General features: G+C 44.4%; 1 protein-coding gene across 4 annotated transcripts in view; it reads right to left on the bottom strand.

Annotated features, from left to right (window-relative positions):
* jade2 (jade family PHD finger 2) overlaps nt 1-22,631 on the bottom strand; it is a 162,024-nt gene that overhangs the window by 47,678 nt on the left and 91,715 nt on the right. For all 4 annotated transcript variants that reach the window (XM_076101398.1, XM_076101400.1, XM_076101402.1 and 1 more), the window contains 2 exons: nt 19,635-20,141; nt 18,780-18,944 (listed from right to left, as the gene is read on the bottom strand). In XM_076101398.1, the coding sequence (XP_075957513.1) occupies nt 18,780-18,944; nt 19,635-20,141 (672 nt within the window). The remainder of the gene's footprint in view (nt 1-18,779; nt 18,945-19,634; nt 20,142-22,631) is intronic.

Consider the following 22,631-nt stretch of genomic DNA (forward strand, 5'->3'; position numbering starts at 1 on the left):
CGAAATACTGTGGGCTGAAATAACAGAGGCCAGATCTTGGCAGCAGCAACACAATTATCTGCGTTGTGAATCGTGAAGACCTTCAGATAATCTTTTAGCTACCTGGAAGATGAAGTGGCTCGGTGTGAATTTGTTGCCTTCCCTCTGCAGTGCCCTTCAGAGGACCCTAAAACAGTTGGTGACTCGATTTCCCCCACTGAAGCTGTCAGAGCGCAGAGCAATAACGCTGCTCCCAGTGGGGGAACGTTGGCCAGCGAGCTTTATCTTTGCTCTTTAACTACTGGTCACGACCCGAAATAGATCATAAAGCATGTAAGGTGCCCGCAAGATAAGAGCAGCAATATCTGGATTCAATAGGCCTGAATGTAAGGGGGATATACATTTTATTATATCTCGGGTCCTGTGTACCGAAGGACTTCCTTTCTTTTTACTCTGCATGGTCTAGAAAGAAACGCTATTTCCCAGTTATTCTTTATTTCAATCCTACCTCCGCAGCTGGAAATATAAAACACATCATTTCTTATTAACCTTAAAACAAACAAACAAATAGAACAAATACCTTTAAATACCTTTATCACAATGCTTTGACCTCAGTAGAGATCTAACATTGGTTGTGGGGTCACTTCACGTTTCCCTCAGCAACAGCAGGGTTGGACCCGAAGCGAAACATGAGAATTAATTTGGATCTTGGGTTGATAAATGTTTAAAAACAGAAGACGGATAACTCATGAATAAATATGAGAGAGTCTATATAGACAGACCAGCTGTGAGGCAAGTAGACATCCAGAGAGAGGGATGAGCAGCCAAACAAGAACAAACCAAGAACAGACAAAGAGGTTAACCATCAAGAGCGATTTGAGGCTCAGTGTCTTCTTGCCCAAGGACACGTTGACATGTGGACAGTAGAAGCTGGGGAGTGGACCGGAAAGGAAAACTACTGTCTGTAACTTCCTCAATGTTTTCTTCAACCGTCTCCACTGAGCATCAGAAAACACAACCTGCCAAATCACAGTTCTTGTGGTCCCCCCACCTGGTGCTGAACGTAAAACTTTGATTCAAACTTCAAGATCTTGAATCTTTAATCTAGTGCCTCTGTTGTGATTGTTCATTTATTTCTTGTTAAATGCTAAATGTTTGTCATCAAATCCTTGTTTTTACAAGACTCATCCTGCAGTCAAAGACTTTTAGAAGCGCACTTCATGGTTTGTAGGTTTTCAGTAGCTAAAAGAGCAACATGGAGAGACATAGGAAGAGGTGTGTGATTCGATATCAGTTGGCAAAATTCATTTCCAAAACAAAGGTCTAGTTCATTCAAGGGAAACGTTGATGATTAGATGAATTTTCCACCGACTCTGTGTCACTGCAGTGCGGGCAGTACTAGCGAACGGGGAGCTCAAGCGCAGGTTAAGCTGCATGATCTGCCCACGCTGCACAGACACAGTCCCAGTTGCAAGTCTTCAAATTTTTCATTTCATCTCTCCCTCGACTTTGGAGCCAACAGTCCTCTGTAGCTCATTATCTCCACAGTCTGTATATAGAAAGTGGGCGAAGTCTTCGTGACGTCACCCGTTGGTTTGCTGACTGTTTTGAAGCCTCGAGTTCAGCTGTCGTCATCTTGGTTTTTAACAACCAGCGAACGGAAGTGACCATATTTGGACTGCGAAGTTGTGACGTAGAGACGCCGTACACGGCTCTGGTAGGGGTAGCCACCTGTCAATCACAAGGTAGCCCCGCCCCTAAATCATACTCTGCTTTATGGTCTGTTTGACTCTAAATGGACCATAATGTACTAAATGAACATCATGCTGTATTGAAGAAGACTTGAAACTAGAGATTGAGACCATGAACTCATGTTTACAATGTTTACTGAGGTAATAAATCAAGAGAGAAGTAGAGTCATTTTCTCATAGACTTCTATACAACTAGAGGAGTCGCCCCCTGGTGGACATTAGAGAGAATGCAAGTTTAAGACTTTACTTTCCAGAACCAGAGATTGGAGCAGTCCAATCAGATTCTAAGCATTTTATTTGAATCCCGTTTGTAACTGTACTGCTCAAATGATGAGTTTAACATATGAAAGACGTCATAGTACAGAAGCTAAGCTAAGCTTTCACTGGGAATTGAAGAAGAGATACAAGACACAGACAGGGAAAACAAATAAACGTACAACATGAAATGAATGACATGCGGTGTCATGAACTCGGCGAGTTCAAAATTACAAGACACACAAAAGGAGCGAGGGAAGAAAGGATTAAGGGCATATGAAAGAGATAGAGGGAGGAGGGAAGGGCGGACAGAAGGAGCTAGCAAGGGAAGAAGAGAAGGAAAGTGGGTCAGACAGGCAGACAGTGGAGGCTGCTGCAGCTGGATACGGCAGACTGATGTGCAACACACACATAACACATACACCACAATCGAGCACATACGCCGGAGTCTATCACTTCCAGACGCACACAAACTACATGATTTATTAGCTCCTGCTCGTCAAGTCACAGACAGCGTAGCCACGCCCACCTGGGATTCATGGCAACATCATTCTCCAATCGGAGCTCAAAATGTGATTTTTTTTAGTTGTGTGTGTTTTTCGCATCACCTTCTTTATCCACGTACGTGTGGAAACGTTCACAGTGTGGATACTCGTGTAAGATTACATGTGTGTATCCAGGAGTACAAACACATCGTACACACACACACACACTGACATGTCTGCTGGAGGAGTACGAGGGAGTCTGGAGTTCTGCCAAAGCGATAAACTCTGAATAAACCTTGTGACACCAACACTGTACTCCTGTTCCTCCTTTCCTTTCTCTTTATTCACATGCTGCTCTTTTCATTTTTCCACGTGCACTATCCTCTCCTCCTATCTCCTTTGCTTGCACTCCTTCATCCAGCTGCCTACCCTCCTTGTTCCATCCTCTCTTTCTCACCCATCTCCTGTCTTTTATCTCCCTCCCTCCCTCCTCTCCTTTCTTTATGTTCCTCATGCACAGTTCATGTAGAGATAAAAAGGGGGAGGAATGGAGAGAAATGAGGGGTGGAAAATAGAGCAACAAACAGGCCAAACACACACACACACACACAAAGAGTTTAATTAAAATGAGAGGAGAAGTGTGTACACCCCACACTATGTCTAATAGCAAATATGTAAAGATCAAATCCCGGTTATGAAAACCTTATTACTCCAAAGCCCTCGGCTCCACTGGATTGAGGTTTTATTGGACAAACTGTTTCATGTCAGCAAACAAAACAGGATTTGGTGAGGGATTAAATTGTCTCCAAAATCTCACTTGACAATGTATCCAGACAGCATGGATCGCCCGTCTTGCACGCAGCGTGCATAAGCCCCGACAGGATTAAAGAAGAGACTGGTCGCAGCTTTTTGGATACTTCCAGTCCGTCTTGCCACAGTTCCTTAAGGAATAACTGGTGCTGTGCAACATAAATAAAGTCTTCTACTGGTGGCCAGCAGCACTACATTACTATTATAAACAAATGACAGCATCACTACATTTCATATTGGGGTTGGTATATCTGCTGAACAGCTTTATGGCACAAAGTAGGAAATATGTTTACTTACCACACAATTTGGAAAATTCCTAATTGATTTTATTCCAAAAACATCCCGGTAAACTGTATTATTACAACAATCATCAAACGTTACTGAAATACAGCGAACATTAATTCACACAGTGTTTCAGTGGATTTTATTGAACCTTATAATCACTGAACAATGAACTGTTTCATGTAACATAATTGTTTAAGCAATATAAAAAAACATAAATACAAACCTGGTCATGCAAAGTTTAGGACGGTTGACTGACTTCATATTTCACGTCTGGTCCTGTTTTCATACATGTTCTGGTTTCTTTTGTCGGGCTCAGAATACCCTTTGATAATGCTCGGTGGTGCAGGAACAATTTTTTAGCAGTGCCCGTAATTCTGCACTCTACATGCACCGGTACAAAAAGAAACGTTTTACAGAAAACATGTACAGGGATTAGAACTCTCATGCATTGGACCATGAGACTCTTCACCCTCTCCGACGGCACACATCAATTTATTTTGCAGTGAAAGATGTATAACTCCTAACTCCGCGGCGCAAGAAAGCACAGACAGGGAAACGCATTTCTGCTCAAAATGTTCCTATGATCATATATCATTTGAAGTGGCCTAGTTTCCCTTTTACATAACTGTACAGGGAAAGTCAACTCAAATAAGATTGTAACACTTTGAATATGTCCTCACTTTTAATCTCTCGTAAATGCACACAGAACCTAGAAGAAGCTCCTACATATTCAAATGCAGCGTCACAGTCAAACTTCCTCCGTCTCTTGCACGGTACAGGAATGCAGCATGGAGGATGGTGAGATATCGACAATGGGAAATACAGCCCTAATGAACAGATGTGGCGGAGCTACCTCCAGAGGCGTTTCACACTATTTGGGCAGCGGAGGGAAAGAGGTTGCTCTCCGTTCACCTCTTCTCAGAGGAGGGGAAGTCAGGGAGGAAGTAGCTCAGACTCAAATCACACTCAGCAGCAGGAGAAGGGCTTCACACAGCGTGGAGTAAAGCTTAATTGGCTATGTTTTATTGCCCGGCCAGCCAGGGGTAAGTGGAGGTCTGAGGAATGTGTTTGCAGATGCTACAGGGTGCTCAGCGGGGAGGCTTTATTCCATAATGGTGTGAGAGGCTGGCTGGGACAAAATTATAGCGTGCGGGGAAAAGTTGGTAAAATTGTGCTGGGAGCTTTGCGGCGAAACTCGGTGAGGGAAGTGATGGATTTTTCGGCCCCGACTGGGTGGGCCCGGCTGACTGTAATCTTTCAAAACCTCCCAATTAGTTTCAATTTATTGTACTCAGGCTTTACAGACTGAGGACAAGCCTCCCCGCTGAAAGAGAGCAGGGTGGATATCGTACGCTGGCAGCTACTTTGGTCTGCTCAGAGCGTCAAAGCAAGTTAAGCAGGTGATCATAATACATTAACGACATAATTCAGCATCAGACCGCCCTCCTAAAACCAGATTAAAAACCTCTTCGCACCATTAACCGACCTGAAGTTGCTCTCTGTGAATTTGAGCATGTTGTAAAGCTTTATTGTTGGTATGCGGTGACACTGTCAATGAATTATTGAGAGGGCTGTCGAGTGCTCTGAGTGATGAAGGTCGTTCCATGTCTAACTGCCCGGGTATAGAGATCTGATCGTGGGGAGCGGGTGACGTCTGTTGTGTTACTTGCTTGGTTGATGATCCGAAAAACTGTTTTTAACAGAAAGATGACTGACCTGTAAACAGCTGGTAATATATCTTTCGTACCGTTAAAACTGCAACAACGTTAAAGTATCTGATCTACTGAAGTGATGAGCAAACACACCTTCATATTTGTGAATAGCAGGGCCTGGACAGGGTTCAGACTTGAGCTGCAGTGTTTAACTTTTCAGCCTCGACATTGCGATGTGCCCATGCACAATAGTCCCACTGCAGTACGTCCGATGTCGGCAAATTCACTGAAACAAGTCAGGCTGCAACAAACCGCTTGATATACTACCTACAGCCGAAGTAGTACCACAACAGTTTCATAATGACCTGAAAACATCTGCCCGGGGGATTCGATTCGGCAGCTCAGGGACGGCCGCTCGGTGTGGAGGATCCCCTCGTGGGAACTCTCCCCCCCCCCCCCGGTGCTGGCTGGCCGGCCCTCGCCAAAGTGCATTTCCCCTGTGGTGGCTGTAGGTCAGCCCGGGGTGAAGGTTGCCCGCGGCTCCGATCATGAGCTTTACTGCCCCCCCCCCCCCCGGAGGGACGGGGCTCTCGGCACGACTGTCAAGCATGGCGGACCGTCCTCAGTGCGAGAGGTCTGCCACAATGTCAGCAAACCAACTCGACCCATATAGAAGGACGTGTCAAAGAAGGCGACGACGCTTTGTGCTGCAGGTGTAAACCAAAGAAGTAAATTCGTCATGCATTTTGTAAGATGGTCTAAGAAGTTGTTGTTTTTTTCCAGTGCTTGGTCGAACTTTAGATATTGCTGAGTCACTAGAGGCCACTATCAGACTGTCTGGAAGGTGATGAGGTCATATCGCACCATTTCATCAACATTAAAACAAACTGTTTGAGGACACAGAATGCAAAACTTGCAAAACTGGAAACCACAAACGTCGAACTCTATGCTTCTTTGTGTTATGATTCTTAACCGTCATCCTCAGCTAACTACAATGACACCCTGAGAAAAAAATGTTTTTAACATAAATTCCATAAACCATCTCATAAATGCGTCCTTTGGCAGCCTCGACGAACCTCGTATTCCAGGAAATAAACACCCGTCTCCAATAAATGCCCGGTCAAGAGCCTGTTTACACTGCAGGTCATAAAACTGCTCACAAAACCACTAAAATGTGCCCGAGGCAGCCGTGATACCATCACCGAAGTATGTCTGCAATGTAATTTAGCTCGTTCGTATTTAAACTGGACACAGTTAACCATTATGGCAAACAATAAATGTGTGCCTGTTATTGAGAGAAAGTTTGTTTATTGGTTTTGATGTGCAGAAAAAAGAACAGCCTGTCTTTGGTTATGAGATCTAACGTTATCTAAGAAGTTTTACTTTAAATAGAAAACTAACTAAACAGCCAAATGGAAAACAGATTCTATGTCCAACTCTAATACATTCTGTTCCTTGCCTTCATGACACCGACTGTCCTCAATGGAAATCATGCTCTCACCACTTTGTGGGCTGTCAACAAAAATACACACTCTAACACTAAACACACGCCAAGTGTAAAATAGCAGTAAAACACAGATAAATCAACACGTCTGGCAGCTCGATTTTTGAGACAGAAATCTTGCTTGCTCTGACTGTGAGTGAATATAATGAAAACTAAACCTGATTGGCCGCCTGCTGAGCTGATCTACGCTGAGCGGCAGCACCGAAACTTCCTGCAAAACGTCCTTCTCTGTTTCTCTGCTGTCTGTGTCGTCAGCAGCACATTTGGATTTGAAGATGAAGAGTTGTATGCTTCAAAACGCTCCCTCGTAATAATTCTGAATGTAGTTGCATTTGTGCATTAAGAAGCGCTGTTGTGTCGAGCGTGAGACTGTCCGCACTGAGAAGTCTGATCGTTTGAGATGGACTAGATCCCGAAGCGCAAAAACAACTCCTTTTTCCACATGCTTAGACCTTTTAATCTTACATACATCTTCTATGTGAAGCACTCTTTGAGTCGACTGCATTGACAGGCTCTCAGAGGAGGCTTTTAAATTGGACCTCAGAGGGCGTCGCTTGCCGTCGAGTCCTGTGAAGTGAGATTTTGCGGTTGAGTTGTGGCAGTGTGTCGGCCGGTACCGCCTGAGAGACCCTACTGTAAAATATTAAAGGCCCGGGTCAACTCGGGGGGGGAGGGGGGCCTCATATCGCCCTCATTACTTATTGACGCGCCCCTATCTGTGTGCAGCGCGGCTAGTGAGCCTCGTGTGAGATGGTTGACACGGGTAAAAAAACTCAAAACTACACACGTTCATGCATTCACACGGACAGAAATAGAATCCAATGGAAACCTTAAATACACACACACACACACACAGTGCAGCAGGAACATACAGTAGTTATATATATATCATACAGTGTAGCTTTTGAGGTGTGTATTACTGGGCTTATGTGCATGTTTATAAGAGTATTTAAGTTTTACAGTTGTGCATTAAATTTCATGCATACTTGTTTGCACAAGAGTGTTTTCATGCGTGATTAGTGTATGTGTCGAACATGTGTATGCACAAGGATGTGCGCTTTCATTTCTAAATGTGTGAGGGTACACACACACACAGCGCCAGGTGGCATGTGTGTGTGCGTGTGTGTGTGTGTGTGTGTGCCGCCATGCTGCTCCTATTGTCCCGTCAAAGTGATGTGAATTCAAGGTTTAACTTCCAGTGAATTATTTATCCCCGCAGCAGCCTTGGCACCTGCACTGGCCAAGGGTCTGAAAACATATACCACACACACACACACACACACACACACACACACACACACACACACACACACGCACACACACACACACACACACACACACACGCACACTGCGCAACGACACACTGACGCGCAAAATTATACAGCCGAAGCAGCTATAAATATTTATCTGTCGTCCGCCTCATATTTATTTCATCCAACAGAGCTCATATCAGAGGGGCAGCGGGAGGATGAGGATATCGAGGGAGAGAAAGAGGGAGAGGGGAGGAGGAGATGGAGAGAGAAATAGATAGAGACGAAGGAGGAAGAAAAGTGAGCGAGAGAGGAGGATGCAATGAAAATAAAGATTCAGGTGAAAAGAGAGAGGGTGTTAAAATAGAAGAAAAAGATAAAAAGGAAAATGGGAGAGAATGAAAGGAGGAAGATAGCAACTAAAAGTTCTGTATTCGTGGATCTATGGAAAAAGGGAGGAAAGAGTCAGAAGAGGTAAGAGAACATATAAAGAGGTAAGAGGCCGAGTGATAGGAGGTGAGTGGAGTCATCGTTGCCACTATCGAGCAGTCTAAACGGCAGCCATTAGGGTGCACAGCTGAGGCCAGACTACCGGGACACTTAGCTGGGATAAAGAGGCTGCGTGAGCCTGGCCTGTCCTGCAGCAGCCAGGCGGCAAATGTCCCGAAAAAAATATCAATCTGTTTCCAAAAACAAACGTGGCGAAGGAGACGGGAGCAGATGCTTTGTTTCCCCCAAGAGTTGGAGACATTTTGGAGAAAGTTGCTCCTTCTGAGTCCTGTACTGTGGCATAATGCATATTCCAGCAAAAAGTACATGTCTCCAAGCAAAAATGGGAGGGAATCAGAAATAAACTCATCATCAAGTTCATCAAGCACCTCCACCTGCAATCAATCACAAGCCTCGTTTGTGCATCATGCACACTGTGACCAAACCAAAGATTAGGAGAGAAAAGCAGCCACACATGCGTCATATTAGGTCACAGCTTTGAGTGAAAAAGAAGAGCTTCCAGACCACAGTGTGCAGGAAACCCGCTCACACAGACCTAGTGCCTTAAATGTTTAACTCTAACCACCTCTCATCAGCAGCATCTTGTATTTCATTCCATACATTCTTCTTTCTTGTCAAAAATAACCCACTGACGTAGTATAAAGACGAGTGCAAAGGGTCAAACAAACACGGGACTTTCACTCAGGAGACCTCTGTTCGTGTCACGTGTGAAGCCAAGTCAACATTGACTTTTTTTTTCCATCATTTTTGTTTACGGAACTGTACGTTTTCTGTGAACAAAGCAGTTTGTTTTGATTTTGATGCTAGAGGGGTTATCTGGAGCGTCAGTATTTGACAGGCTGGAAGTGAGAACGTGCTGGAATCTGAGATGAGTACTTGCAATAGCTGGTCATTATTAGATCAACTATTCTGATTAGCATTTCACCGTTATTATACTGTACAGCGTGTCATGTTTCGGCTACAGCCAAAGGAGCGGCTCTGCTGTAAGCCGTGGAGTCTCGGGGACGTGTTGCACAGTCAAGCTTAGCATGCAGCATTTTTAAGCAGCAGTGGATCTCAACAGGCGGTGTGTAGCAGAGTGAACGGAGCTTCAGGCTACCTGAAGGTGTGAAGCCTTCAGCTCATACAGAGTGATGCAGCCAGACACCCGCGGAGATCAGAGGAGGAAGCGAAGGAGCGTTTTCACATTTATAGTAGATTTTTAGAATTGATCTGAAGATTATACTTCATGTTTTTAAACGTTTGAAACTCCATAGTTTAACTCCTGCTTGTATATGTAAGATTCTCTGCAGTAATTGATGCTTTCCCTTTTCCCTACTTAATTTTAAGCGTCTCTTCTTCATTAATTTGGTCCATTTGCAGCTCAAATAATCATTTATTTTTTAATTTTTAAAACTGCTGTTCTTGTTTTATTCTTTCTGGCATGTGTTTAATCTTTTTTTGTTCTGTTGCCCATCAATCGCTTTGCAACAAATTAAGGACATCATTATTGAGAACCTGTGCCAAATTGTTATTTCTTCTAAATACTACTGTGATTTAAGATGGCTTTTGCATAGCAGCTGCAGTATAATATTATTTAGTATGTAAATATGTCTTTAAGTTTAGGGGCCTTCTGTAGCTTTAAAACACATTTATTGCTTTGCAAGAAGTGTAGAGGGGTTCATTTCAAATTAGGAAAAAGCATTGTAAAGACTGAAATGGGTTTAATCATTCTTTTCTTAAGTACAATGGTTGTGTGTTTCATGACTGGAGGACCTATTAGTCCCATTAAAAATATATACGACATCTGCAACATTCATAACTTCATAAAGCAATGATATGTTGTCCGGAGCTATGTAGCCAATCCCAAGAAATACATAAAAGATTGTATAAATTGCACTCTTCCCCATGAAGACGACCTTATAAAAAACTAAACAAGGTAACAGGTCTCAACAGTATCTCCTGACCTTGGTGGTTGGGGAGGCTTTCACCTAATGAGATGTTAGTGAGAAAGCAAAACCTGTAAATGAATGACATAAAGCAATCCTGATGATTTTTTTAACCCCAATTAGTTTGATTTAAAATGTGAAACAAGCTAATAAATCATCCTTGATTAGTACAGTCACTGAGGGCCTCAACGTCCTACGTCTACGTCCAACTGCCATCGATCAAAACATCTTTTTGATGTCTGGGAAGTCTCATCGGCGAGAACGAACACGGCCAAAATCCTGCAGCAGAGGGCTCGTAAAGAGTACAGCGAGGGCCAGACTGCTCCCCCTCAGGAGTCTACCATACTCCACCGGTCACTTTTGGGAGAAAGCCAACCAGGTCCTTCCCCTGAATCTACAAAATAAAAAACCCTGTTTGGCTGTTAAAACACTTAAAAGTGACAGTCGAATGTTGAGATATAACAGCAATGGTTGCCGCTGCAGAGAAAAAGGCCCTTGTCTTGGCTCTCGCTCGACACCCCGAAGCATCTTGGAAACGGACCGACGAAGACGACGGAGAAGAAAGGATTGTGTGTAGTGAGCCAGTATTAGGTTTGGAGCAGAGCTGTGTGTGGGGAGCCAGGTTGACGTTGATCCAACAGGGTGGGTCTGTCTGCTGCATGACTCGGCCCGTCTGGCCCGCAGCTAGAACAACCTCTCCCCTACCCCCCCCTCCCACCACCACCACCTTGCAGTTATGTGTGGTTAAGTGTGTAGGTGTACGAGGGTATGTATGCAAGCAGTGTTGGTACGCATGTGGGTGATGAATGATTTTGTAAATGCGTCCATGTAAGTGGTAGTGAAGCATGTAAGTTGACTTCACTGTGTGTCTGTAAATCAGAGTGTGTTTGTGAGCGAGAGAGAGAACGATGGAGAGCCAAACAGGCGCAGCACTAGAGTCGGTGTCACTGTTTCCACGTCTCTGTCCTCTCCCTGACCCTAACCTAACGTTGCGTAAGACCAGAGGCGGTTGCATGCCAGGCGAGCGGCTCGGTGGGTGTACGGTGCACAGGGGTGAGGGGCAGGGTGCTTAGAAGGGGTGTCAGAAAGGTGCGGGACGGTTCCGTGTTTAAATGTAATGATTAGAAATGAACCAATGACAAATCCCTCGCTACCTTGCAAGTCTCTCCCTCATCAGTCTCTTTCTCTTTGTGATCCGTTCGCTTCTCTTCAGCTGGAATGAATGTGCCGGCTATGAAAAGGGAAATTACTTTGGGGAGACGCAGCAGGTATTAGAAGAAGTCGAGGAGTACGGTACACATACACTGCACACACTAACCCTCTGAGGTGCACATTCCTCCAATTTTACACATCAGATTCAGTTCGCTGGGCACGAAGAGGCAGCCAGTGAAAATCTCTTCTGTGGCTCTTTTGTCAAGTCAGACAAAATATCCTGGACACTACAAACCTGCAACAGGAAGCCAGTGTAACACACTGAGGGTGTGGAGTTTGAAGGGTGCAGACATTTGGCAGGCGTCGGTGGTCTAATGCTGCAATCCATTGCAAGTCGGAAGTCGATATTTCCGAGTCAGTATTCCCAACTTCAGATGTACTGTATATGCGTCCCTGGATGCCTGCAGCAAATTGTATGGCAAGTCTCTGAGCTTCACGAGAATTAAAAAATACGACTTTTTAACTCTAATTTAGGACATTTTAAGGATACACGGTAACCCTGTTAAAGGAGACCTGAGGAGCTGTAGCGTCCTGCATGCTCGTAAAGACTTCAATGAAGCACAAATGCAAATGGCTGTTACAGTTAACTGAACTTTAAAGCTTTAAATTCATTCAAAGTTTGAAATATTGCTTGTAAATTGAGAAAAACCTGATGTATAAAATGTAGAGAAGCGACTCTGAGATTATGTTGAGATCTTTGTGTATATAATATGAGATTAAGATGCATGATCTCATTATACCAGCACAAACTAGAATTTAGCTTTATCCTTTTGGTTAAAAGTCTGCAGACTGACAAATGTGCTGAAACTTTGCATTTTAAACTTTTGTCGAACAAAAATAGTCAACAATATTTAAAGTATTTAAATCTTTGTATGACAAGATTTAATGCAGAAACATGATATTAAAAAGAGATAGCTCTGTTTGTAGTTGTAAAGACTGATTTCTACATGTTACGAGCAACAAACGATTTATGAATATCGAATAAATAAATAAGTAAATAACGCAGTCTTTGGACGATTGTATAGAGAGATTACTTAAGTAAAGAAATTAAAGTTGGGAGAAGAGTCCAAGGCCTTTTTGTGGTTCCTTCTGTTAAAAAAATAATAAAATTGGAGAAGTTGGAAGATTTCTTTGGTGGGTTTTGTGGATCTTGGCATTCATGAATCGTGGATTTGAGTCAACACAAGCAGAAAATATTGTAGGAAATCCATAGATGTTAGCAATCTGAGATGCTTTTTTGTCTTTAGCTTCTTCAGAGGTGGACAGAGCTTCTCTTTTACTTTTCCTGCCTATCTTCACTGCACTGTGAATGCAAACCTGGTCACAAGCTTGTGCGCACATGCATTTCCCCCTTATTCTCAGCTTCGAAACTTCCTCTCTGCTCGATTTAAACTGAGTGGAGCACCAAGGACGGGGTGTGTGGAAAGAAAACAAACTCTGAAACTGTAAACCTGCAGTCAAGGAAAGGACTGAGTCTAAATGTCAGGTATCGGTACGCAAGCACCCTGCTGCTTCCAAACCTGCAGCAAAAGGCTGGAGGGGCTGCCAGTGCTGCCCTCTGTCCGCGTTTGGCTCTGGCTGCCAAAAAACACTTTCTTCCCAAATCCCTACTTTCTCTTTCTCGGGTCTCTTTTCCATGAAAACTCCTTCTGCTACGCTTGCGACTGCTCAGCAGTGAAAGAAGATATATAAAACATATGTTAGCTGCTCACGATCAAAACTTCCCCTTTCTCTCCCCTTAAGGAATTAAGTGCAGTGTTTCATAAGCGTACTGTTCTGCTCCGCTCCGAGGGCCTCCTGGGCGTGGGACTGCTGACCTGCTGGGCCCGAGTGTGCTGCCAAGTCTTCACCGTGAGAGAGCGGAGGGCAGGGCGCAGAGCGGGCACTGTGCCATCAGACGCTTTGCCAGCCCTGGCCGGAGCGCCGGCGCACTGGCGGGAGGGGAAAAGACTAACTGCAATTGTTCGACTCGAGTAGTTGTAGACGTAAAAAACGCGCCAGAGGAAATGAGTGAGGAAAAGGGATTCTTTCAAACCTGCTTCACCTCCGTCAGCCACAGCTCTCCCCAGTCTCCTGGCCCGGGCCGAGCCCTGGCATTTCCCCCCTGATTCATCCACCTCTCCTCCAGTCTTTAGTCCTTTCCTTTAACTGCAAAGTCCAGACTGTTTCTTTTTTATCCCTGTGCTTCCAGAGCCTGAGCCGCCACCCTGCACTCCCCACCCAGCTCGCCTCAATTTCTGCAGACTTCTCCAGTTAAAACTCTGACCCTTTGCTTCAGGACTTAACCTCATCTCAACTACTTTCCAAAACCCAGCCAGTGAATGTTTCTCCACTTTTAACGGCGTCGTTAAGTTGGGGATAAACTTGTGCGTTCTCGTAGGAAAACACGGCCCTGGCTCAAGAGTTGTAAAGGAGGATCGGTGGATCCCTGGCTCCTCCAGTCCACATGTCAAAGTGTCCTTGGGCAAGATGCTGAACCCCACATTTTTAAAATGAATGTGTGCACGTAGTGTAAAGCGCTTTGAGTGGTCGGAAGGCTAGAAAGCCGCAATGTAAAAGCAAAAGCCTGGGAACTCAGTGGGTAGAGCTGGGTGAAATATCTACTATATTGCTGCCACTCTCGTGTCTGTAAAGTGTGAAGCTAAAGCCAGGAGGCAATTAGCTTAGCTTAGCATAAAGACGGTCCACAGGGGGAAACGGCTAACCTGGCTCTGCCCAAATTAACACATCAGCTATTCAAATAAATTGCTTGAAGCTAATAGCGAACAATGTTTTTTCAGAGTCAGCTCAATTGAGAGCTAACATACAAAATCATTCATTTCTACTCAAACATGACTAACATTTTGAATTTTTACAATATATCTTCTGGCTCTACACTCTATTACTTATTTAAATGGATGATTTAATATTTCCTTTACCAGCAAAGTGTTAATCTGCCCCAGTGTGAACTATGGTTCATGACATCTGGGGCAACAGAGGTTTGTTTCAAGGCACTCCTGCTGTAGACATCCTCAGCAGGTGCAGGGATTTGCACCGACAACCTTTTCAACACAAGCAACCCTCTAACACACACACACACACACCTTTAGCCGGATCCAAAAACACCACGTCAGCCAAAAGACAAAAGAAGCAACATCTAGCAGATCACTTACACCGCCCAATCACTGCGCGGCACATTGCTTCGGCATGTCGCGCGCCGATTGGATGAGTGATGCGGGTGAAAGGGGAGGAGGTGCTGTGGGGAGTTTTGGGCGACACTCAGGAGAGGAGTGCAGAAATGGAGAAAGCTCACCAGTGCATTAGGGACAGCACGGTGCAATTCGTTCCATTGGCAGCACTTCAAAGAGAAAGAGGAGGGGGATAATCCACCCCAACATTAGCCCCCGGATTCTTCCTTCACCACCAACATGCGCGCGCACACACACACACACACACACACACACACACACACACACACACACATACACACGTATATTCACAAAAGCAGCAAGCTGGAGGGTTCGGTCGTGGGGTCTGATTGGGTTGGGGGTCTAGGGATGACGGGATGGAAGGATGGAGGGGATTTTTCAATTTGCCAGCAAATCAGAGATGATTGGAATACTCTCTCACGCACGGTTACACACACTCGCCTTGACACACAAACACAATGCCACGCACACAACACACGTCCATCTCCACAGACGAGACATCACACCTGAACCGAGAGAAGAAGAAAAAACCCCCCACTGAAAACACTGAATGGAGCCAAAATATAGTAATACGAGTTAAAAATATGGGTCAGATATGAACGAGAAAGCCCTCTGTTTGTGAGAAACAGAAGCAGATATCATGAGGCGAAAAGCAGGTGGAAGGACAGACAGAAGAAGAAAAACAGAGCTTGTGCATCGACAGCCGCTCGCATGAGTAGCGGCGAGCTGTCAACACTCGATTGATGATCAATCGTCCTCATGGGAGACCCGCCAGCGGCACACACACTCAATCCCCCTCTCTCTCTGTCAGACGGCTGAGCGATGTTGAAGAGGAACGCCGCTCGATTCCCGAAAGCAGCCCCGAGATTCAACAACTTGTTGACGTTCAAACCGCCGGTAAACATGGCGGGCAGGATGTCACCTACCGATGACACGGTCTCCCAGCAACAAACGTCCCCGTGTCTTGATCTGCAATCGTAGCAGCGCTAACAGACTAATAACCGCTTTGACGAAGCCTCAACACAATTATGAGATGAAAGATTCCTTCAGACAAAGTCCTGGCGGTGTTTGAGATATCCTGCGTGTGAACACCGAGAGCGCTCAATGCACTGCAACTTCAGAGACGGAAGAGAAAGAGAGAGACATAATACTATATTACATTATATTAAATTGAACTGGTTTCCGTCTGATAAAAGAATTATGGGAGGAACATACGGTATGCATCAAAACCATTGAAAAAAAGAACATCTGATAGTGGATATTTATGGCGACATCTGTGGAGGCCAAATACATTTCAACCTCTTTGTCTGTTACCATCAGTCCTAAAACATCTGGTCTGGCGCAGCAGATGAATTGTGGGACACACTGAGCTCTGAGTGCATACAGTCAGTAGCATAGAAGCGCTAACGCTAGTTCATGGTGTGCTAACGTACTCTGCTTATGTTAGCTCCACAGCATTTTACGTAGCAATGTAAATGTTTTAGAAACGTAAATCTCCTTCCAACCTCTCCGGGTAACGAGCATCACTATTACACAACGTTTAACATTTTTACAGTGCTTCACATCCTGGCAGATCAATGCTAAATAAGATGATATTTTCCACTGACTCTCTTCAGTTGTTTTAGCTGTTATTGATGGGATGAGTTTACCTTAGAGACCTGAAGTGGTATGGTCCACTTCTACAACACACACGTCAATAAGAAGAAGTGGTCTGGAGGGAGAATTGTTATGGAGTCTACAGATACACTGACTGGTCAGGAAGTTAGCCTGGCCTTCAACAATCAATAAACCCTGACCACCGGAGACCACTGTGGTACGGCTTCGGTTACGCAAGTCTGCAGGAAACAAACGCCTCCGTAGAGTAATGTTCCCCATCACAGAAAAAAACGATGCATCGAACGCAGTCACTCATAATTGAGTCTTTCCATTATTTTGCGGCGATGCATAACAAGAGGAAAACACATCGATGGCACGGTGAACTTTCAATCTAGATTATGAAATCGGAAATACTTAAATGGTATGACCAGCTGAGATTAAATGTAAACGCCAATGATCAATTAAAACCTGTCACCCGGTGATGAACTCTTGTCTGTGTATGTATATTACTCTTTTAGTTTGTTACAAAGAGGGGCATTTGGTTGATAGTTAATTGCCTAAAGGTTGTCTTACTCTTAGCCAAATGAAGATTCTTTAACCGTATCCCCCCTAAACTCGGGGGTGGAGTAGATGTTTGGCTGTGGGGCAGCCCGCTGTCATTCAGATTCTGCCGGGTGGATTGCAGGGTCAGAAAGAGGTTTTGGGAGCACCGCTGCAGTGAATGCCATTCAGTGCACTGCGAACATGAGCCCTGGAGTGAGGTTATGGGAACGGGCGCAACCAATCCGAGAAACCGAGCAAGGAAATTTACATAGTGGTTAGCATTCAGCTGCCAAGTGTGAGCCATGTTACTGAAGGCAGTAGAGGAATACTGACCTGAAAACTGCAGTAAGCATTTATAAATACCTGATACTGGAGGTCACGATGATAATCTATTCCTGATCGCAGCTCCAGAAAGCAGACCGCACGTTGCATGCAAACGTCTTTCTTTTACTTTTATTTCCTGGAATCGTTCATAAATGTTCCGTAAACAATTTCAATGCCAGAAATAAAGTAAAAAAATCTCATAGTTTCCACTGTTAATAGGAAGGGAAAGTAACCCTAAACCTAAAATAATAAAAGAACGTAATCAGTTACAATAGCTGGCATAAAGACTGAAACACAGCAAGAATGCTGTCCACCAAGACAGCCCAATAACATCCCAAACATCTTGGAGTTAATCGCATCCCCCTTTGGCAGAGAAATGTGCAACTATCAAACTCCGCCTTGTCCACAGAGGTCAATGTCTTCCACAGAAGCTGCTGGCCTTTTGGTTTCCCAGTAGCAGTCGGGTTAGGGTCAAACCCGAAAAGCCTCCTTCTTCAGCTCAACAACTTCCTTCACCAACTGGTTCTTCGGTTGCCACCACAAGTCTGAGCAGCCCCTCCACAAGGGAGACTTTGAACATAACCCACTAACACTTCCTGTATCCTACCTTCACACAGGTGCATGTATAATGATTCTGCAGCTTTGAGTTGAGGACCTCGCCGACAAGGACCTCAGATTTTGGTTTACCATTACAGTCTGGCAGCAATCCATCATCACCTGATCCGCCTGAACTCCCCAACAGGTGGTGACCACTGAACAGCTAGCATCTGAGACATATATCTTCAGGCCTGAGGAGACTACAAATACTTAGAGTCTTTGAAAAGTTTACATATATATATAGTTGGTACCACCTCCTCCTACACTATTCTCCTTGTAACTTTTTAAATCCCAAGAGACATGCATTCGCTATTTCTGTGCTTTGTGTCACCTGAGACTGAATTTGAAGTCCGTCCGTCCCAAAGCCAGAAGCACACGAACCAAAACACACATTATTTTAGCAAGAAAAGAGCTCTGAAAAAAGTCCTCTGTGCCGCCTGACTTTTGAATAAACTGAATAAACTGTCACAGTGAACAAAATCACAAAGAAGAACCAAATGAATTCAGCGCGTTTGGTGGATTCTTCACTTAAAATGTTCAACACTGGGTTATCATTCATTCACTCAATATATTATTCAGCCATTTCATCATGCCTCCATCCTTCAGGCGGCTCATTCATTTAACATTAATATTCATGAAAGCAAAAATCAACTTTAAATGACACCATCAATGATCATTTTAATTAAACATTTTGGAAAAAAAATTTAAATGACCCCTTAAATATCAGCAAGCACTGAGCGTGTGCAAACACAGGCCTTATACCAAACACACACACACACACACACACACACACACACACACACACACACACACACACACACACACACACACACACACACACACACACACACACACACACACACACACACACACACACACACACACACACACACACACACACACGACTCACCCTCTCCAGGTCTTGTCGGAGGTGTGTGAAGAGCTTGAGGCGTCTGTAGAGGACGTCCTGCTCCTGCTGGGCCAGGTTGTCCACCTCGTCCCTCTTTAAGGTCACCAGAGGTTGATTGAAGTTGGCCTTCCTCTTCATCTTCCAGAACTGATACAAGAAGTCCACCTTGAAGAAGAAACAAAAAGAATCCCATTTTATAATTTAACGATGTTCTTGCGAAAGTCGGCGGATTGGAACATCAATAGCTTTAAATGAATGGCAAAGAAAATACATTTACAGAACTATGTTCAAATTCAACATAATTCTATAAAACCTGAATATGTTAAACTGATAGAAGTTGTATTTAAACTGCTCTAAATCAATTATTCCATTAAAGCATGATACAGACTTTTCATCCCCATGTTTAAAAGGCTGTTTGCTTCCTCTATAGTGAAACAAAGCTCTTGCCTGCAGCCACGACCACGTTTAGAAACTAAGCGAAGGCCAGTTAATCACAGCGCTTTCTGAACAAAAGCCCGCGATTCATCAGACAGTTCACCTGTGAATAGGCAGCAATTTATATGACACACTAGAGCCGGCACTCTAAATGCAGCTCATCAATACCACATCTGATTACATTTAATTATAAACTCTTCATCTCCACTAATAATATGAGATGTAATGGATGATCTGTGTGTTTGAAATACTGGGGAAAGATGAGAACAATGTTGTGTGGGCAAATGGAGAGACCGTATCAAGTTTCTTTATTTATTATTATTTTATATTCATACGATTTTAAGACATAATGGACGGAAAGATGCTTCATGGATTTTTTGTTGTATAATCAGAGTGCTTAAGTTCTATGGCTTAACCTACCTGGGGGACGGGCAGCGCCAGGTTTTCGGCCACCTCCCTGGGGTCCACCAGTTGGTAAAACTCGTCCTCCAGCTCCTGGAGCTTCTGTTTCCTCTGGCTCACTTTCTCTCTTTCCAGCTGTTCCCGCTCAGCCCGCTCCGATGCCGACACCGGAATCGGGTACAATACCGACCTCTGCTCCGCGTTGCTGCTGATGTTTGGTTGGTGCTGATGGTCCGGCCAAAGCTCAGGGCCGAGACCGGTACCGGTACCGGTGGCGGCCCCCCAGTCCGGCCTGGGCGTGGCTGCGTTGGCGGTGGAAGTGATGGTGTGGTTACCGTTGCTCACACCGGTCAAACTGGAGAAGTTGCTGGCTGCCGTACTGCCGTTGCCGGCGCTGCAGCTGTGCTCCAGGCAGAAGGACTTGAAGCGCACCTCGTCGTTCTCTGCCAGGATGGTCCTCATCTCCAGGCCGTGGTCGAAGGCGCACGTCACATGGAAGGCCACGATACAGGAGGGCATGCAGCACTGGGCGAGGAAGAAAGAGAGAGAATTCAGTTAAGGGCAGAGACAGAATAAAGAGTAGTTCATACTCGTAGTAGTACATACATAGTAGTGAAGCCGGCGCAGAAAATGACGTAATTGCGGCGGGTGCCACGGGCGGGTAGAGACAAAGCTTAAGAGAGCAAACATGGAGGGAGGAAGGTAGTACAGGACGGACAAGGATGTAGCACAGACATTTTTGGAGTAGAGAAAATAGTAAGAATGGAAGGTGAAAGTCCCATTTGATTGTTAACTATGTCTGTGGGTTCATTAAAAAGACAGATTGAAATGCGTGATGCGTGTTCTTGAAGCGACTTCACTATTACTCTCTTTCTCTCAAGCAAAAATGGATGTAAACACACAAACAAACACACACACACAGACACAAACACATACACACACTTTTTTCTTCAATTTCTGTCACAGCTATTTGTTTTAAAGTGTCATTTTCGGTCCATTTCTTGTGTGATCAGGGTTCCAATATGAGTGCAGCAAAGCAGAAAGACGAGCCGAGTCACAACAAATACGGTTCCCCCATTTCTGCAGACATTCTGGTAACTTGGGATGTGTGTGTGTGTGTGTGTGTGTGTGTGTGTGTTTCGCTATCCATTACAGGTCATACTAAGAGGCGGCCTCCCACTGAGTCCCTCCAGGCATGGTGTGATTTTGTGTGTGTGTGAGCCCTCGTGGCTGTGTGTTGCTGTCACCGCGTATAGTGTCAACATGTGTGTGTGTGTGTGTGCTCGTGCTTTTCAGAGGAGTTCAGCATTCCGCAGGATGGTGACTCTCTTCACTGTGTTTATGAGCGCGGTGACGAAAAACCTGACTGGAAAACAACTTCTGTCTAATGTCTTCACGAACAACCTTTTTTCATGCAAAAACAAAAAGCCTAATAGGAACTACTTGATACTAATGAAATATTCCTTATTAATATAGAATATTTTGCCTTGAACTCGCTCTAGTCTGTGCTACATTTTTCTCCATCACTCCCCGTCACAGCCCAGACAACAACACACTGATTTTGAACTAAAGTAGGTCACCAGTGTGTGAGGTAAACCAGTTCATCATCACAACCTTTCAGCCTTCAGAGGGGCGTGAAGTCAGTGTGAGGCCACTGAGAGGTCGATCTGCTTTTAGCTTTTATTTAGTGAGCTACCACGACAGATAAAAGTGTCTGTTTAGATTCGTTTTTATGCCGCCTGCTCGGCACTTCCTCTTTTTTTTGACTCAGTATTGAAGCTTATTTATGTGTTGAGAGGATAAACAGAGAGACATCATGTCTGAACCACAACTTACATCATTTCTCAACATGCTTAAGAACACATGTGAAGCCAAAAGCCAGTGTCAATAACCTTCCAGCCTAGTTGGCCCGGAGGAAACCCTTGCTGACACGGGGAGAACATGCAAACCCCACACAGAAGGGCTGTCCGGCCCTGGAACTGAACCCGGGCCCCCCTTGCTGTGAGGTGACAGTGGAAGCCATCAGCAGACTTTCGGTTTGGTTTTCTTTCGCTTTTGTTCCCGGTTCAGCCAATCTCCCACTTTTTCATGCTTATTAATTGAATGTGTTAAATTCTTATACAAATAAAAAAAACTTTTGCCAACACTTTGCAGTAAGTCGCTTGATAAATAAGTGTAATTCTTAAAGGAATGATAAATATGGGACGGGACAAATCTTGATCACCTTTGATGTTAAGCACAAAAAGAGCCTCAGTCCAAACTGTTTTAATTTGTCTCCGGCCATTACTCCCCACACACACACACCTGCTTAGCAAGTCTAGATAATTAGAGGTGGCCACTGGACGCTGGCTTATTTAAACGATTTTTTTTTTTATATGCTCCAAATATCCTGTTTGGCAGAATTGAAGAACTCAAACTGGCGTCCCTTGGAGTGAGACATTTGGCGTAAGAATCTGGGCCGAGATTTTGTATTTTGTATGTCAAGTGAAGAAATCCTGATGAAATAATTTATTTTAAGACTCGACAGCGCAGCTGCAGTACATCAATGCTGATATCCATCACGTGGATGGAGCGGGAGCCTGACACCGGAGGAATATTGATGATCTGTCCGGCTGTTTTTTTCCATAACCTTTGATTTTCCTCAAATCTACAAACACGTCATGCCCAGTGGGAGTCGAGGCTTACGTGGACTATCTCTATTTTCATTTGAACACTTTTTCTTTCTCCCCTCAGATATTGATTTGTCTGAATTTAAGCCTTTCATGTGGTGTCCTATGCTCCTACGCTCACAACAGAGTGGCAACAATCAGCTAAGATACATCTTAAAGATTGACCTACTTAACATCCAGTCTGTGAAGAAGACAGACTATGCATGAAGCTAAAGTACCTTTCTAGTCTACCTTTGTTTAATAAAGCACACATTTAGAGTCCCATCGCACTTATAGAACTTGCCAATTAATGCAGCAATATTTAGGCCTGAACACTCTGAGACACTCGACTATCATTATGTCAGCA

The sequence above is a fragment of the Anarhichas minor genome, unplaced genomic scaffold (assembly GCF_050575085.1).
Source record: "Anarhichas minor isolate MPS153535 unplaced genomic scaffold, ASM5057508v1 ptg000027l, whole genome shotgun sequence".
Lineage (NCBI taxonomy): Eukaryota > Metazoa > Chordata > Actinopteri > Perciformes > Anarhichadidae > Anarhichas > Anarhichas minor.